The sequence below is a fragment of the Mobula hypostoma genome, chromosome 10 (genome assembly GCF_963921235.1).
Source record: "Mobula hypostoma chromosome 10, sMobHyp1.1, whole genome shotgun sequence".
Lineage (NCBI taxonomy): Eukaryota > Metazoa > Chordata > Chondrichthyes > Myliobatiformes > Myliobatidae > Mobula > Mobula hypostoma.
The window spans coordinates 80315123-80334114 of NC_086106.1; the positions used below are offsets into that span (position 1 = coordinate 80315123).

The following is an 18992-nucleotide window of genomic DNA, read 5'->3' on the forward strand; positions in this document are numbered from 1 at the left end:
TGACAACACCACTGTTGCTGGCCAAATCAAAGGTGATGACAAATCAGCATACAGGTACGAGATTGAAAATCTGGCAGAAAGGTGTCACAACAGCCTCTAATTTAACATTTAAAAATTCAAGCCAAAGAGCCGATTATTGACTACAGATGGAAGAAGTTGTTAGTCAATAAACCAGTCCTCACTAGGGGATTGGAGATGGAGTAACTTTAAGTTTCTCGGCATTATCATATCAGAGGATTTGCCCTGGGACCAACATTTAGGTACCACAACAAAGGAGACACAACAACACCTCTACTGTCTTAAAAGCTTGTGCAGATCAAACATGTCATCTAAAACTTGGACAGACTTCTATAGATGCACAGTGGAGAGTATCCTGACTGGTAGCATCATAGCCCATGAATGGAAAAATCTACAAAAAGTGGTGGATAGAGCTCAGCCCATCAGAGGCAAAGCCCTCTCCATCACTGAGTACATTTACAAGGGATGACCACTGCCACAAGAAAGCAGCATACATCATCAAGGACCCCATCGTTGAAATCATAATCCCTTCTTGCTACTACAATCGAGCAGTAGGTACAGGAGCCTTAGGTCCCACATCATCAGGCTCAGGAACAGTTACTAGTCCTCAACCACCAGGCTCCTGAACCAGCGTGGATAATTTCATTCACCTTAACTCTCAACTGATTACATAACCCATGGACTCACTTCGAAGGGCTCTACAACTCATGCTCTCAGGATTATTTATTTACTTTTTTAATTGCACAGTTTGTCCCTTTTTGCACATTGATTGTTTGTCATTCTTCGTGTATATTTTTTTCCAATGATACCACTGTACTTCTCATTTCTGTGAACACCTGCAAGAATATAAATCTCAAGGTAGTGTATGGGGACATATATGTACTTTGATAATAAATTTATTGTGAACTTTGAGCAAAGCCTTTCAAAGTCATTGACAAATCAAAAACTTCTTTTCATGGTAAAGATAAGGACTTACAGGGCATACTGAGCAATGAAATTATAAAATCCATCACAACTCAGACAGAGCATGAGCATGATCTTTAACCACACTAATTATATTGCAACATTTCCTTTACCACAGAGATGTTTGCACAATGATGGAAATAAATACTGTAGTTCCCAAATATAGTGGGCTGAGGAACTATGAGCTCTTCCGGATGAGGTTTGCTGAGATAGAATACTAAGCCTATAGCAGGTAGGAGTTCCTCTCAAGTCAGTGTCTAGTAAGGGTACCTAGAGGATTCTATCAGTGATTTCACATTCAGACAACCAGAAAAGGAAACAGTACAATTTGATGACCAGGCCGAGGGGGATGAGATTTCTCTGGGATAGATTTCAGAACATGTGTATGCACTTTTAAAAAAAATTCAGTTTTCAGTCATCGTCTCTTGAAGGAAGTTGACTCTACCGTTATTTCCCATCTCCTCTTACATTAAAGTTTGCCGACAGTTCTCATTGCACTGAGTAAAAGTTCTATTTCATACATCAGTTTTTCCTTTATTTCTTAGGAATCACAAACTTGTGTGGATCAGTGCATGGCAAAATTGTTCCAATACTTGGGGAGAGATCAGACTGTCATCCTCAAAATGCCAGAGCCACGTACTCAGCCTGCTGTCACCATGGTATTCCATCAAAAGCCATCACTCAAAGACTTGATGCAGTTGAAGCAAAGGCAACAAGAGAAATTTTAAACCAGGCATTCCCAACCTGGGGTTCGTGGACCGCTCGATTGATGTTAAAGGTTCATGGCATAAAAAAGGCTGGGAACTCTACCCTTGGTATTCAATGACAAAAAAGTGGACTTGACTGGCATTCCATCAATCTTCATTTGCTTCACTATCCGCTGATCTTGGTTGCAGTGTATACCAGCAATGGCAATTACTTATCATGGTACTTTACTACCACCTCCTCCCTCAAACACAAATCCTCCAGAAGCAAAAAGGACTCGGGTGGCAGGTACGTCAACTGCAGGTTCTCTCCAAGTTTGTCACCACCCTGACTTGAAAATGGATCTCAATGGTACACTTGAGAATGCTTCAATGGTACTTGGACCAAATCCCGAAAATCCCTTCCCTATGATACTGTGAAAGCACGTTCTCAGAAGGAATGCAGCTGTATAAAAAGTTGGGTCATTACAAGCTTCCCAAGGCAAACTGAGATTTAGCCTGCCAACAAGATGCACATCTTGAAAACATTAATTAGGAAAGAGGCTGTACATCAAAGGAGGTTTTTGTGGTGTGCTACATCTCTGTGATCATCTATGGCACAAATCACTGGACAGTCAGTGGAAATTTTATTCTCTCCAATTAGGAAGCTTAGATGTGGATCAACCACTTGCATGCACTCTGGTATTAATCTACCACATGGATGAAGAATTGTACATTCTGCGCCACAGTGTAATCAGATGATTTATTCCTTATTCTAATCAGGCAGTCTACAACTATTCCAACTTTATCAACTAGGAACATAATAGTTCTCATACTGGTCAATTACATTTCCTGTAATCAATCTAATCATTTATTCATGCAACATTATACAATATCCTAAGAAGCATTTTAAATTCTTAAATTTTTTTTCTATTAAATCATATTATTATTTCTATTTTTCAAACACTTCTTACAACTTCACTTCTCTAACACCTCTTTTTTTTAAAAAGTAAGAAGCTCCTTAATTTTACACTCATCTGGACCAAACATATATACAATAAAGGGTGCAGTGTACCATCAAGTGGTTGAGAATTTGTCAAATACATGTGCAATTTGGCCAAGAGTTTGTAAACATAATAAAAACTACATCTGTTTCTAAACCTAATCTTTGGACAGATAAGGGGGCATGACAGTTGAAATAAACAATACATTCATCACTGAGATATGGCTGTGAATTGAAGGACTGTTAGTTAACATTTTAAAAAAAAGAAAAAAAGAATAAACAGTGGGTGAGAGGGGGAATACATTGCTCTAATGATAAAGAAAATTGGAAAAAGACTCAGCCTGAAAGATAAGGAAGTTGAATCAGTACCTGTGGAGACAAGAGATATAATAAGGGACAAAATATTGGGCTTTGTGATTGACATTTCTCAAAGAGCAGTACGACAATTATGTAGAAAAAGATCTAAAGTTTATAATTAGTAAATTTTTTTTAAAAACTGTAGCTGAAATATGAAATAATAACAGAAAATATTAAAAAAGACATGTCAAGCAACATCTGTGAAAACAATAACTATCTTAACATTCAAGTCAAAGAACTCTTATCAGAAGGGGAAAAGTGAGGAAAATACCAAAGAGCACATTCAAAGTTGTGACTGTCAAACTCTTAAATACAAGACAACAAAGCTACAAGAGTGAGAAAAATCAGTTGGCTGAGTGGTGCTGCATTAACAATCTTGCACTTAATATCAGTATGACCAAGGAATTGATTGTGGCTTCAGAAAAAGGGGAAATTCAGAGAACGTACATCAGTTGTCATCGAGGGGAGAAAGAGTAAGCAGCTTCAAGATCCTGGGTGTCAATATCTCTGAATTTCTATCCTAGGCCCAACATATTAATGCAATAATAAACAAGGCACACCAATGGCTTTATTTTATTAGAAGTTTGAGGAGATTTGGTGTCTCATCAAGCCTCTAGCAAATTGCTACAGATGTTCTGAGGAGAACATCCTGACTGGTTGTATCACCGTCTGGTATGGAGGCCCTAATGCACAGGATTGGGGAAAGCTGCAGAGAGTTGTAAACTCAACAGCTCCATCATAGGCATTAACCTCCCCAACATCAAGGACATTTTCTAAAGGCAATTCCTCAAGAAGGTGCCATGTATCATTAAGGACCCTCACATTCAGGACATATCCCCTTCTCATGACTACCATCAGGGAGGGGGTACAGGAGTCTGAAGACACACACTTAATGTTTTAAAAACAGCGCCTCTCCTCTGCCATCAGATTTCTGAATGGTCCATGAACACAACTTAATATTTTGCTCTCTTTTTGCACTATTTCTTAAAATACAAACGACTGTATATTCTGATTGTCAATTATGGCAATTTTTATGTATTGCTGCCACAAAACAACAAATTTTGTGACTTAATTCCTTACTCCGATTCAGATGATATGAAGACTGAGAAGCAAAGTGAAAGAGTTGGATCAACCCATCACCGAACTCCGATTCCCTCGACAACTTGAGTCTCAATTTATAATTTAGATTTCGAGATTAAGCACAGTAACAGGCCTTTCCAGCCCAATGAGCCTGCACCATCAAATTACACCACGTGATCAATTAGTCTCCTACCTGAACATCTTTGGAATGTGGAAGGAAACTGGGGCATCTAGAGGAAATCCAGTCATGGGGAGAACATACAAGCACAGTGATGGAGTTGAACTTGGTTGCTCTAAAGGCACTACATTAACCACTATTCTACCATTCTGTTCAAATGGACTTCCTGACCAACAGACCATTATCAATAAGGATAGGCTGCAACACCTCTGCCACAGTTATTCTACATTTGCAGATGATATCACTGTAGTGGGTCATATCGCAAATGATGAGTCAGAATACAAGAAGGAGATACAGAGATTAATAACATGGTGTCATGAAACAACCTTTCCCTCAATGTCAGTGTAACACCCTGGGAGAGGTTTCACTGCTAATGTAATGGTCTTTCTCTAGAAGCAGTGCTCGGGTTATGGTTAGAGATAACCGGTGCTTTGGAATGTGAGCTGTCTAATGAAGGGAGTGTGATTTTTTTTTAGTGTTGTGTGCCTGACACTGGTGTGTAAGCTGGGTCTTCTGGTTCAGGGAGAGATGAAGGTAGAAGACGCCGGAGAGAAGCGGTCATAGGACTCGACCTGGAGTGGGGCCATGATCCAACGAAAGCCAGGGAGATCGAAGGAGAATCGAAGGGGAAACCACGAGCTTCAACTTGAGCATAGTAGATGGTTTCATTAAAGCGGGCCCTTTTTTTTTGTTTTTTTTTAACTAACCCTTTAGTCAAATTAAGAATTATAAAGCTAAATTGTTTAATTGTATGCAGTGTTCCGTCTAATATTTTGTGGTACTGATTTATAACAGGGTAACAAATCACGCGGTATCCACACAAACAGAGGGTTTTGGGGTGGGCTTACACCTTGAATCTCACACATTTGGCAGGGCCAGAGATCGTCTTCCCTAGACTTACGCAGCCGACAGAGCCAGAGTGTTTCATCAGCAGATCTGAAGAGCTGGTCATTGATTTCACGAAGGGGGGGGGGGGTGCATATATTCCTATCTTCATCAATGGTGCTGAAGTTGAGAGGATTGAGAGCTTCAAGTTGGTCCAATCACATAAATGCCATGGCACACCTCCTCAGGAGACCAAAGAAATTTGGCATGTTCCTGTTGACCCTTCCAGTTTTAAATCAATTCACACTAGAAAGCATTCTAACCAGATGCATCAAGGTTTGGTATGCCTGTGACTGCAAAGAAACCACAGAGATTTGTGAACATGTCTCGGCTCATCACAGAAACTAGCTTCCCATCTATGAACTCTGTCTATACTTCTCACTGACTCAGCAAAGCAGCCAGTAAAAGCAGAGTCCCCTACCCACCCCAGCCATTCTCTCTTCTGCCCTCTTCATTGGGCAGAAGATACAAAAACTCGAAGACACAATTTGCCAGGCTCAAGGACAACTGCCATCCCACTGTCACAGGACTATTAAATTGGTTCCTAGTGTAAGATGGAGTCTTGAGCTCACAACTCACCTTGTTATGATCTTGATTCTCACTGTCGAAAAGCACTGCACTTTCTCCATAGCTGTTACACTTTATTCTACATTCTACCTCAATGCACAGTGTTATGATTTGATCTACATGGACAGAAGGCACAAGCTTTTCACTACACTGCAATACAAAGTTCAAAGTAAATTCATTATCACAGACAAACTATAAATACAAAAATTAAAAAATAATACATAAGTAAATAAACAATACGAGAACACAAGTTGGAGAATCCTTGAAAGTGAGTCTATAGGCTGTGTTCAATGATCAATTCAGTGTTGTAGTGAGTGTAGATGTCCACACTGGGTTCAGCAGCCTGATGGGTGAAGAGTAATAACTGATCCTGAACCTGGTAGTGTGGGACCTAATACTCTGGTACCTCCTGTGTGATGGCAGTAGTGAGAAGAAACTATGATCTGGATGATGGAGGTCCTTAATGATGGATACTGCTTGCTGGTAGCAATGCTCAGTTCTTGCAATGATGGAAAGGGCTTTGCCTGTTATTGTCTGGGCTGTGTCCACCACTTTTTGCAGACTTTTCCATTCCTGGGCAATTTTTTTTTCATACCAGGCCATAACACAACCAGTCAGAATACTCTCCCACCTTGCATCTATAGAAGTCTGTCAAAGTTTTAGATGACATGCCAAATCTATACAAATTTCTAAAAAAGTAGAGTGCCTTCTTTGTGATGGCACTTGTATGCTGGTCCCAGCACTGATCCTCTGATATGGTAACACCAAGGAATTTAAAGTTACAGATCCTTTTCATAATTAACTAACTAATCTTTCATATCATGCTTTCAAATAAGCCTTACAGATAAAGGTAATTTCTTCTCTGCACCATCACCCAGAATTGGCGGGAGCAGACATTTTACAGTGAGCATCATCAATCTGATATTTTCCTTTACTCTTCAAAATTTAATTAATTTTGAGTCACAATAACTCGATACACAAGACTTTTAAAAAGTGCTTCTCATTCAAAAGAACTACAGTGAATTAAAGAACACAAAATCAATCTCATTAATCAATTAATGGATCTGACTGAGTAGTGAATATATGAAGTGGCAGTTTATACAGCATTTTGCACATTTCTAACTTTTACTTTGAGAATTCTGTTTCAACTGACAATTAGGTTAGAATGAAGAAAAATAGCAACTTGATGCCATATTAAGGTCATAATATCATCAAGATTTTGGTGATTTTTATAAATGACTTGTATGAGGAAAAGGAAAAATGGGTTAATAAGTTTGCGGATAACACAAAGGTTAGAGATTCTGTAGAAAGTGTAGAAATTGTTGTAGGATAGAAAGGAATATAGATAAAATGCAGAGTTGAAAAGAAAAGTGGCAGATAGAGTTCCATCTATCTTTCATCTTGGAGTATAGGCTCTTAGCAGTGTGGAGGAACAGAGGGATTTTAGGGTCCAGGTCCACAGATCACTCAAAGTTGCCATATAAGTCGACAAGCAGTTAAAAAAGTATTCAGTGTTCTGGACTTCATTAGTCGGGAGATTGAGTTCAAGAGTTGCAAGGTAATGTCGCAGCCCTATAAAACTCTGATTAGACCACACTTTTGTGTTCAGTTCTGGTTGCCTCATTATTGGAAGCAACGTGGAAGCTTCACAGAGGATGCAGAGGAGATTCAGAAGGACACTGCCTGGATTACAGAACATTTCTTATAAGGAAAGATTGAGCAAGCAACAGTACTTCTCTTTGGAGTGACAGAGGATGAGAGGCGGTTTGATAGTGACGATAAAATTATGAGAGGCATAGACAGAGTGGATAACCTGCATTTTTTTCCCAGGCAGCAATGGCTAATACCGGAGGATGTCTGTTTAAGGTGAGTGGAGGAAAGTTCAGGGGAGATGTCAGAGTAGGTTCTTTTTTTTTGCACAAAGAATGAAGGGTGCCTGGAATGCGCTGCCAGGGATGGTGGTTGAGGCTGATACCGTAGGGACATTTGAAACTCTTAGACAGGCACATGGATATAAAAAAAAGATCGACTATGGGCTGTGTAGGAGGGGAGAGTTAAACTGACCTTGGAGTAGGTTTATATAGGCTGACACAACATTGTGGGCTAAAGGGCCCATACTGTGCTGTACCGTTCTATTCTAAGAGTTTAAAGAAAGCATTCTCAATTAAATCATTAGAACAGGGTAGTTACACATTTTCCTCCACTGTAAATTTACATTTATAATTCTGAGATTGATAATATCAATTGATAAAATGGACCATTTCAGCTTGTTTTCAAGTATTTGAAAAGGTACTAGGAACCAATGTAATTCTGTCATAATCTTTATTTGTTCTCACCAAATAAAATTATGGCATCAATTGAATGCAAGCAAAACAGGAGCTGGGACAAGCATCAACTAGTTCAAAAACAGCACAGTAGCCTTCACAAGAGAGATAAAACAGGTAACTGATACTAAAATATCCTCATACCAACTGGCATTAATAATGCAGATGGTCCAAAACTATTGATTATCAGACATTTTCGACTCATGTGCTAATAAAACATAACTTTAGCCAAAAATTTCTTGATATTCTTTTCAGCATTATCTTATCAAAATAGCACAGAAAACAATAGAGTCGATTGAGAGATTTTTCTGGGTGTGGATCAGAGAGACAGCATGAATTTTAAAGGCTTACAGGCAACAAATTCAGAAACAGCTTATTGTAAAGATAGAATTTGCAACTTTATTCCACAAAAGGAATTAATACCTGGTTATTTATTATCTTTAAGTTGATTGTTGATAGGTTGCTATATCAATTGGTTAATAAAAACATGGAGAAAAGTGAGTACGTGGCAGGTCAATGAATACCCATGATCTTACTGAATGTCAGAGCATATTGGAGATACAATATGTTCTGTTGTTACATTTCTTATGCATGTAAAAGGCATGGTGAACATCTTTTCCAGTGTACTGAAACAAGATCATCAATGTTTTTTCTCAGCTTTGAATAGGTCTTCTGAATTACATTTACGAAAAAGGAAAGTTGACATTTATACTGTACATCTGAATGCATTGGGTATTCATTGGTCAATTGTAATTAATCTCTTAGAAAATAAATTGGTGAAAGACATCAGCTAAAGTACAACAAATTCTATTAATGATCAAGTTGTTCCTTGTAGACTTACTTGGATTTGGAGGAAAAAGTGTACAGCTTTTGCAATGGATGATCTCCTTCACAACAAACATGTCTTGAGGAATTGAAGGAGGGACAATGCCCAATCCAGGCATCATTGTATTAATAGGAGGAATGCCAGTCATCATGCTAAGACCTCGGTCAAACTCTGAGGAAAAGAAAAGAAACAAACATGAGAAAGCGTGATAATTTTCTCACGTTAATTTTGATAGTCCAAAAGCATTGCTTTAAATTGAACACCAAATCTTAGCCTTTCCCTTTTCTGTCATGAGGTTCCAGCCTTGGGTGTTAGAAGACACCTAAGACAAAATGACATGCTTGACTGATGTTCTCCCCTCCACCCACTACCTTACACATTCATTCCATCCACCATATTTTTGTTTGTACCATTTATCTTTGCAATGCTGCTTGTGCAGGTATTTCATTGTACCCATACCTCACCATACTTGTGCATATAAACACTCAACTTGACCTGACATGAGCACATTGCGGCTGCACTATGTACCATATGTCGAACATACTTTGGTTAACTTGCCCAAGCTACTCAAACAATTATAGACCAAACCACTGACTTCTTCAAGAAGTAAAAGGACACCATGTGCATGTCAAGAATTCCTTCAGGTTCACCTTCCAGGTGCACACCATCCCAAATTGGAAATGTATCAAATGTATCTCCAACCCTTCATCATCACTGGATCCAAATCTTAGAACTCTCTATTTGTCAGCACTGTACATGGACATTCATTAAATATTGTAGTGGTTCAAGGAGCTACCTCACCACCTGCTTCTCAAGAGTAATTTGGGATGGGAAGAGAAAGCTGGCTAAGCCAATGATACTCAGATCTTTAAAAATGAAATAAAGATTCCTACCTCATTATTTTAATGATATTGGTATTATCTTCTTACTCAGCTAATGTGAAATACTAAGTTAATATTTAACCCATGTCTTTTGCCTGCTAGGTAAGTCTTTTTGACCTCTAATTGGACTTACCCATCCTAGCACTACTAGTAAGTAATTTTTATGCCTACAGAAAATTATGATTTTCTTTAAGTTCAAGTTTTTTGTCATGGGCATACGTACTCAGGGTAAAAATGACATGGAAAATTAACTTTTTGCAACAGCAACACATTACAGAGATAACTATCATAAATTAATGTAAACTATACATAATGTACACAATGCAAAATTGTGAAGTGTAAGTTGAGAGAATGAGTAAAAAAGAATCTGAGGTTGTGTTAGGGTTTTTCAGATCAATTCAAGAACCTGATAGCAGTGAGGAAGAAACTGTTGCTCAAAGTTCATATATGTCACTATATTTTGTTGTGGGCATTCACAGTAAATACAAAGAAACACAATGGAATCAATGGAAAATGGATGCCACGGTAGCATAGTGGTTAGTGCAATGCTACTGCAGTTTGGGGCTTTGGAGTTCAGAGTTCAATTCCAATACACTCGCTAAGAAAGTTTGTACACTTTTCCTGTGAGCACATGTATTTCCTCCAGGTCCCTCGGTTTCCTCCTATATTCCAAAGACTTACCAATCAGTAAGCTAACTGGTCATTGTAAATTATCTTGTGATTAGACTAGTATTAAATAGGTGGGTTGCACACCAGTGCAGCTCATTGGCCTGGAAGGGTCTGATCCACATTAAATCTCTAAAATAAAAATAAAACTGTGCACAACAGAGACAAACAGCCAATGTGCAAATGACAACAAATTATGCAAGTACAAAAAAACTCCAAAATAATAATAATGATGATTAGATGGATAGATAAATAAAATAATAATAATAAACAAGAATCCAGACACATCTGTACCCAGATTGGGCAGTGGTCCGGTCAGCATCTGTTCACCATGTTAGTGGCCGCTGTCAGTATAAAAAGCAATACCCTTTCACTTAAGAAATGGAATAGAGTGATGTGGCTGCTGCTTGGGGATTGCCAGTGCATGCCTGGAACTAGCGCTGGGTAAACCACTAATGGTGCTGAATAGGCGGCCAGGCACCGGGAAACCTGAAAAAGATACAGCCAACATTTTAAGTAGCCCATCAACACCACAGGCTACGATTGCCGCAAGAGTTTCTCAGGGGAGCAGTCCACTTACAAATGAGACCACTCAAGCAGCTAAAAGAATAAAGACACATATGAAATGCTCTTCAGAAGTAAGCACATTCATAATGCATGTATATTACCAATTAATGGAACTTGAGACTGACATGATAATAGATAGGTAGAGAACTTGAATTGCAGAGTCCTTGACAGTGGGTCCATAGGTTGTCGAGTGTTGGAGTGAGTGAAGTTATTTATTCTGGTTGATGGGTAATAACTATTCATGAACCTGGTGGTATGGGACTTAAGGCTCCTGTGCCTTCTTCCTGATAACAGCAGTGAGAAGAGAGAATGGCCTGGATAGTGGGGGTCCTTAGTGATGAATGCTGCATTCCTCCCATAGCACTCCTTGCAGATGACCTCAAAGGTGGCAAGGGTTTTACTTGTGATTGTTATTGAATATTGAGGTGTGGATTGTTTGGTTCCCATTGCATGATAGCTGTATCGAGAAAACAGCATGGTCTGGATCCCTATTGACAGATGTTGCCTTCTTAGGACAATGCCTCTTGTAGATTAGTTTTCTCTTCAAGTTTTCCTTGCGAAAGTTATTCTTTACTCCTCTAATTCACACTCATCTCAGCAATGTGACACTCATAATGACTTTCCTCTGCTTCATTCTGTTTAACCTACCTGCCCCTGGTGGGTGTACACCTCAATCACATGCAAACAACCTTTTCATTAATGGCCACTCCATATTCAACAACAGTTTTGACTGCCAATATGTGATTACAATCTGCACTGGCCAAATCTGTTGACTGGAGGCTGTCCATCTAAAAGATGTACGACAGCAACACCTCCTACCCCAAACTTGCAAAGTAGTACTTGGAAATACAAGCACAGCAGGTGAATCAAAATGCCACCATCAGCAAGTTCCCCTTCAAATCAAACACCATCTTAACAGGGAAATTTCACAAGACTGCTTCACCGCTGCTATTCGCTACCTAACAATTATGTGGCAGCATCTCCAGCACATTACTGTGGTGATTTTAGACAGCAGCCCACCATCAGTCTGTCAAGGGAAATTAGAGATGGGTGATAAGTCTTAGAAGCAAAGCAAGAAATCCTAGAGGGAGGGAAATAAGTGATTCTTAATCCCTAGGGTCAATGTCATTAGCACCAGGGAGAGAATGAGATTGAGAGGATTTGCAGGAGTGAGTGGTTCATTTCATAATTACCAAGTGGAATAAATGGCCCATCATTTTCCATACTTCATCGAAAAGAAGTTAAAAAAATCACTTGTTTCACATCTTCAGGTTGAATTGAATTGAATTAATTTTATTTCTTACATCCTTCATATACATGAGGAGTAAAAATCTTCACGTTACATGTCCGTCTAGATGTGCAATGTGCAATTTATAGTAATTTATAATAAATAGTATGTACAACAGGACAGTCAATATAACACAGAAATGCAATTGTCTGATGGTCTGGTGGAAGAAGCTGTCCCAGAGTCTGTTGGTCCTGGCTTTTATGCTGCAGTACCGTTTCCTGGAAGGTAGGAGTTGGAACAAGTTTGTGGTTGGAGTAACTTGGGTCCCCAATGATCCTTCAGACCCTTTTTACACACCTGTCCTTGTAAACGTCCTGAATCATGGGAAGTTCACATCTACAGATGCACTGGGCTATCTGCACCACTCTCTGCAGAGTCCTGCGATTGAGGGAAGTACAGTTCCCATACCAGACAGTCAGGATGCTCTCAATTGTGCCCCCATAGAAATTTCTTAGGATTTGGGGCCCCATATAAAACTTATTCAACTGTCTGAGGTGAAAGAGGCGCCGTTGTGCCCTTTTCAGCACACAGCCGGTATGTACAGACCATGTGAGATCCTTGGTGATGTGGATGCTGAGGAACTTAAAGCTGTTCACCCTCTCAACCCCAGATCTATTGATGTCAATAGGGGTTAGCCCATCTCCATTCGTCCTGTAATCCACAACCAGCTCCTTTGTTTTTGCGACATTGAGGAAGAGGTTGTTTTTTTTAACACTGTCAAGAACTTCTCTCCAGGCTGCCTCATTATTATTTGAGATTAGGCCAATCAGTGTAGTGTTGTCAGCGAATTTAATTAGCAGAATGGAGCTGTGGGTGGTGACACAGACATGGGTATTACAGAGAGAAAAGGAGGGAGCTTAGGACATAGCCCTGGGGCACATCTGTATTAAGGGTCAGAGGGGCAGAGGTGAGGGAGCTCACTCTTACCACCTACCGGCGATCTGACAGCAAGTGCAGGATCCGGCTACACAAGGCAGCGTGAAGGCCAAGTTCTCTGAGCTTCTTGTTGAGCCTATTTGGAACTATGATGTTGAATGCTGAACTGCAGTCCACGAACAGCATTCTCACAAAAGCATCCTTCCACAGGTGTGTGAGGATGGTGTGAACATAGAACGTATAATAGTACAGCACAGTACAGGCCCTTTGCCCCACAATGTTGTGCTGACTCTCAAACCCTGCCTCCCATATAAGCCCCCACCTTATATTCCTCCACATACCTGTCTAGTAGTCTCTTAAACTTCACTAGTGTATCTGTCTCCACCACTGTCTCAGGCAGTGCATTCCACGCACCAACCACTCTCTGAGTAAAAAACCTTCCTCTAATATCCCATTTGAACTTCCCACCCCTTACCTTAAAGCCATGTCCTCTTGTACTGAGCAGTGGTGCCCTGGGGAAGAGGCGCTGGCTATCTGCTCTATCTATTCCTCTTATTATCTTGTACACCTCTATCATGTCTCTTCTCACCCTCCTTCTCTCCAAAGAGTAAAGCCCTAGCTCCCTTAATCTCTGATCATAATGCATATTCTCTAAACCAGGCAGCATCCTGGTAAATCTCCTCTGTACCCTTTCCAATGCTTCCACATCCTTCCTATAGTGAGGCGACCAGAACTGGACACAGTACTCAAAGTGTGGCCTAACCAGAGTTTTATAGAGCTGCATCATTACATCGCAACTCTTAAATTCTATCTCTCGACTTATGAAAGCTAACACCCCATAAGCTTTCTTAACTACCCTATCCACCAGTGAGGCAACTTTCAGGGATCTGTGGACATGTACCCCCAGATCCCTCTGCTCCTCCACACTACCAAGTATCCTGCCATTTACTTTGTACTCTGCCTTGGAGTTTGTCCTTCCAAAGTGCACCACCTCACACTTCTCCGGGTTGAACTCCATCTGCCACTTCTTAGCCCACTTCTGCATCGTATCAATGTCTCTCTGCAATCTTTGACAATCCTCTACACTATCTACAACACCACCAACCTTTGTGTCGTCTGCAAACTTGCCAATCCACCCTTCTACTCCCACATCCAGGTCGTTAATAAAAATCACAAAAAGTAGAGGTCCCAGAAGATCCTTGTGAAGAGCTGTGGCTATTGAATCATCTGTCGATCGGTTGTGTTGGTAGGCGAATTGTAGGGGGTCCAGTTTGGGTGGTAGCAAGCTGCAGGTGTAGTCCTTGACCAGCCTCTCAAAGCATTTGTTTATTATTGAGGTGAGTGTGACAGGACTCCAGTCGTTCAGACATATTACCTTGGTCTTTTTAGGTACAGAAACAATGGTGGATGTTTTGAAGCAGGAGGGCACTCTACACTGGGAGAGGGAGAGGTTAAAAATGTCTGCAAACACACCTGCCAGTTGTGCCATGCACAATCTGAATACCCGCCCTGGGATGCCGTCCAGTCCCGAAGCCTTGTGACTGTCCACTCATTGGAAACACCTGCGTACTTCAGCTTCAGAGATGACCAAGCTGCAGGTTGCATTAGCGATTCTCCAAGGAGTTCGTTAGTGGTGGTAACATCGAACCAAGCATAAAAAAGATTTAGCTCATCTGGGAGAGAGGCAGCAATTTTAGAAACTCCACTGCATTTAGCTGTGATGGTGTACAGACCTTGCTTTAAGCTGCATGTGTTGGTGGAGAGCTGTGTGTGGATTTTGTCCCTGTATTGTCGTTTCACTGCCTTGATGACTTTGTGTCATAGCTGCATTTCTTTAGCTCCTGTTGGTCACTGTCAATGTAAGCTGTGTCGCATGGAACTGTTGATCCCAAAGTTTCTTACGTCAAATTGTTTTCAAGGAAGCATTCACTGTTACTTTGATGATGGGAATGCCACACCTGTGCTTGATCTTTTTCTCACTGCATTTAGATATATAGGAGTGGTGGTTTAGTATTCCTTTTATTAGTCAAGAATAATTGAGCCTTCCAGAATTCCTACACCACCCCCCCCCCACCTGAACAGCAACCTGAATCACCATATCTATGACCAAAAATAGGAAAATGTTTTCTAAAGTTAAGCTTTAGCTCACATTTTGTATAACTATAGTACATGATTCTCTATAAAAGCGAATGACATTCAGTACTGCCGAAGGGTTTTGGCCCGAAATGTCGACTGTACTTCTCCCATAGATGCTGCCTCATCTGCTGAGTTCCTCCAGCATTTTGTGTGTTGCTTAAGCTTCCAGCGTCTGCAGATTTTCTCGTTTGTAATTGGATCAACATTCAGTTGCATTACTTCAGACAGCAGGGAATTGTGACATTTATAAAGGTTATGCTGACCCTCATTAATTCAGCAGCATGTTGATAAGATATTGCCAGATCACATGGTACCTTTCTATAATGAAAAATAAAATTGAAAATAGTTTATTTATTATTTTTACCACTAGGAATCAAACTCTTCAATAGCCCTTTCCACTCTGGATCAATCTACCTTCAATGAAAGGTTTACAAAGTTCCATATTCTGTAATTATTTATTAATCTAAACTCATACCATATTGCAGTAACAACTGTAATGCTATATTTCCAAATCCTTCTAGAATAATTACAGCAGGATACAAAGCATTTCACTTTCCTTTTGAGGCTTAAGTTGATTGGTTGGCTGGTCATAGTTGGAATCAACTGCTGCCTGAGCAAAGACCTGGACCTGCTGCAATTTGCCCATTGCCAGAATGGTCTGCAGTGGATGCAATCTCACTGGTTCTCCACTCAGCCTCGGATCACCTGGACAATAGCAATACCTACATCAGGTTGCTGTCCTTTGATTACAGCTGAGCGTTCAACACAATCATACCCTCAGTTCTCATCAACAAGCACCAAACCCACGGCCTTTGGATCTTTGACATCCTCACCAGGTGGCCACAGCCTTTGCAGTTCAGAAATAACATTCCCTCCTCACTGATAATCAACAGTGGCACACCTCAAGGACATGTGTTTAGCCCACTGCTCTACTGTTTCTACACCAACAACTCTGTGGCTAGGCACAGCTCAAACGGCATCTATAAATTTGCCGTCAACACAACTATGGTTGAAAGAATTTCAGATAGTGACAAGGAGGTGTACAGGAGCTAGACAGATCAGCTGGTTGAGTGGTGCTGCAGCAACAATCTTGCATTCAACATCATTAAGACCAAGGAAATGATTGGGGTCTTCAGGAAAGGGAAGTCAAAGGAACACACACCAGTCCTCATTGAGGAATCAGCAGTGGGAAGGGTGAGTTGTTTCAAGTCCCTGGGTGTCACCATCCCTGAAGATCTAATATGGGCCCAACATATTGATGCAATTACAAGAAAGGCACGACAGTGGCTATATTTCATTAGTTTGAGAAGACTTGGTATGTCATCAAAGACATTCACAAATTTCTACAGATGTACTGTGGAGAGCATTCTAACTGGTTGCATCACCATCTGGTACGCAGGGGTCAGTGCACAGAATTGGATAAAGCTGCAGAAAGTTGTAAACTCAGCCGGCTGCATCATGGGCACTAGTCACCCCAGTATCCCGGACACTTTCAAAAGGCGATGCCAAATCCATCATTAAGGACCCCCATCACCCAAGACATGTCCTCTTCTCGTTGCTGCCATCAAGGAGTTGGTACAGGAGTCTGAAGACACACACTCATCATTTCAGGAACAGCCTCTTCTACTCTGCCATTAGATTCCTGAATGGACAATGAACCCGGGAACACCACCTCAGTATTTTTCCCCTCTTTTTGCGCTACTTATTTTAGTTTTTTTTTATATACAGTATATAGTTCCTATTGTAATTTATAGTTTTTATTATTATGCATTGCAATGGACTGCTGCCACAAATCAACATATTTCACAATATATGGCAGGGATATGCCACAGTAGCGCAGAGGTTAGTATGACACTATTGCAGCTCGGGGCGTCGGAGTTTGGAGTTCAATCCCAGCATCCTCTGCATGGAGTCTGCATATCCTCCCCATGGTTTCCTCTGGGTTCTCTGTTTTTCTCCCAAAGATGTACTGGGTAGCTTAACTAGTCATTTTAAATTGTCCCATGATTAGGTTAGGGTTAAATTGGGGTTGTGAAGGGTTGCGGCCCACAGGGGTTGTATCCATGATACAGTGGCATCAATGTAACAGACACCAGTCTCATTTAAATTGGCCCTTTTCCTCAGCTGTGAATGCAGGTTCTGTATGTGTGTGTTTTTACTCCTTGGAGCTGATTCTGAAAACAAAAACAATGAATTTAGAGACAATTTCATTTTTGTTTTAAATATAAAGTGGAATGAAAGTTTTGGCATACGAGTTGGAAATTAAAGACTGGTTAATATGCATAATTGTGGCTAATTATCAATTCTGGCAGTTACTTAGAAAAAAAAGATGTGAAAGATGATGGTGACTGCTTTATAATATGGGTTCCCATTGGGGTGACTCCTCTCTGCCAAAGAATAATAACAGCATTTTCCACTACCTTCCCTTTAGTGCAGTTTACAATAAACATTCCCAGCAGACCTTTGCTCAGTATTGCCTACCATACCACATTCTTCACTTCATCCATTTCAAATAACCCTGTAAGATCTGTAAATAGCTGAGTTTCTTCTTAAAAATCCCTTGAGAGATCTTTTTCCGTTGTAAACATGTCCAAGGTTAATATGCATACTGAAGGTTCAACCCTCGATATGGAGTTCAAACGCAAGGTTTAACTTTCTTTCTTGCCACATAACCTTTTCTCTCCTTTCAGCTCCCGAGCAGACAAGAATCCAAATTTCCCCATGTTTTAAAACATGATTGAATCAGAATAAAATGTGTTTTAGTTGCTTCCTTCTGTGAATGTAAATCAAACCTAGTGACATCAACAGCTTACATTCAATTCTTGAGAAGTTTGCAATGTTTAGAAAAATCAGTCGCACATGCTTGAAATAAGTAAGTGTGAAAACACATCATAATCACTAGCAATATGGTACTTATTAATCCAATGTTATTAGAAGCACATTTATACTGATTACCAAACAGTCTATAAAAATACAGAAATCATAGTATAAAGGCTTGTGAATCAAAGTTCAAAGTAAATTTATTATCAAAATACATATACATCACCATATATTGTATATACTTTAAATCACACAAGATAATACTGGGTTACAAATGCTACACTAATGGACATCACATACATACAAGTGGGCATCAGGGAGATTGGTGGGATGGATTTGCTAGCTGATCTGGGGCTTCAGGTATCTTCTGATGGGAATCAATAGGATATTTCCACAAGCTTTCTCTCCACTCTATTCCCCTTATCCCTCCCCATCAATCCTCCCCCCCCATATTGATTTTGTTCATTTCTGACTTCTGAACAGTTCAGATTATGAACAGCTCTTATAATTGGAACACTGTTGTAACCTAGGGAATACTTGCAAACCATTTTTGTTAGCAAATGCTTCCTTTGTTGGCTCTTCTTGAGTTTTTAAACAATTTAAAATTCTCAAAATGTGGGTATTAGTAGTAATGGCAACAAGTAATTCTCACCTCTGCTCATAATTGAAGAGCATTAGGATGGCCTTCTCAAAGTGTTAAGGTCCATGGTGAGTAAAGCGTTCCAGAACTTTTACTGACGGCTAATTCAGGATTACTTACTGTATATACAAACATTCAAATAGGAGTTGGTTGCTCAGCCCTTCCAAACTTTTCTGCCACTTAATGAGATCTCAGATGATTTCACTGTAATTCCAATCACACATTTTCAACTAC

General features: G+C 40.1%; 1 protein-coding gene across 10 annotated transcripts in view; it reads right to left on the bottom strand.

The window, feature by feature from the left end:
* LOC134352982 (ecto-NOX disulfide-thiol exchanger 2-like) overlaps positions 1-18992 on the bottom strand; it is a 265715-nt gene that overhangs the window by 65532 nt on the left and 181191 nt on the right. For all 10 annotated transcript variants that reach the window (XM_063060707.1, XM_063060703.1, XM_063060704.1 and 7 more), the window contains one exon: positions 8900-9055. In XM_063060707.1, coding sequence (XP_062916777.1) covers positions 8900-9055 — 156 coding nt within the window. The remainder of the gene's footprint in view (positions 1-8899; positions 9056-18992) is intronic.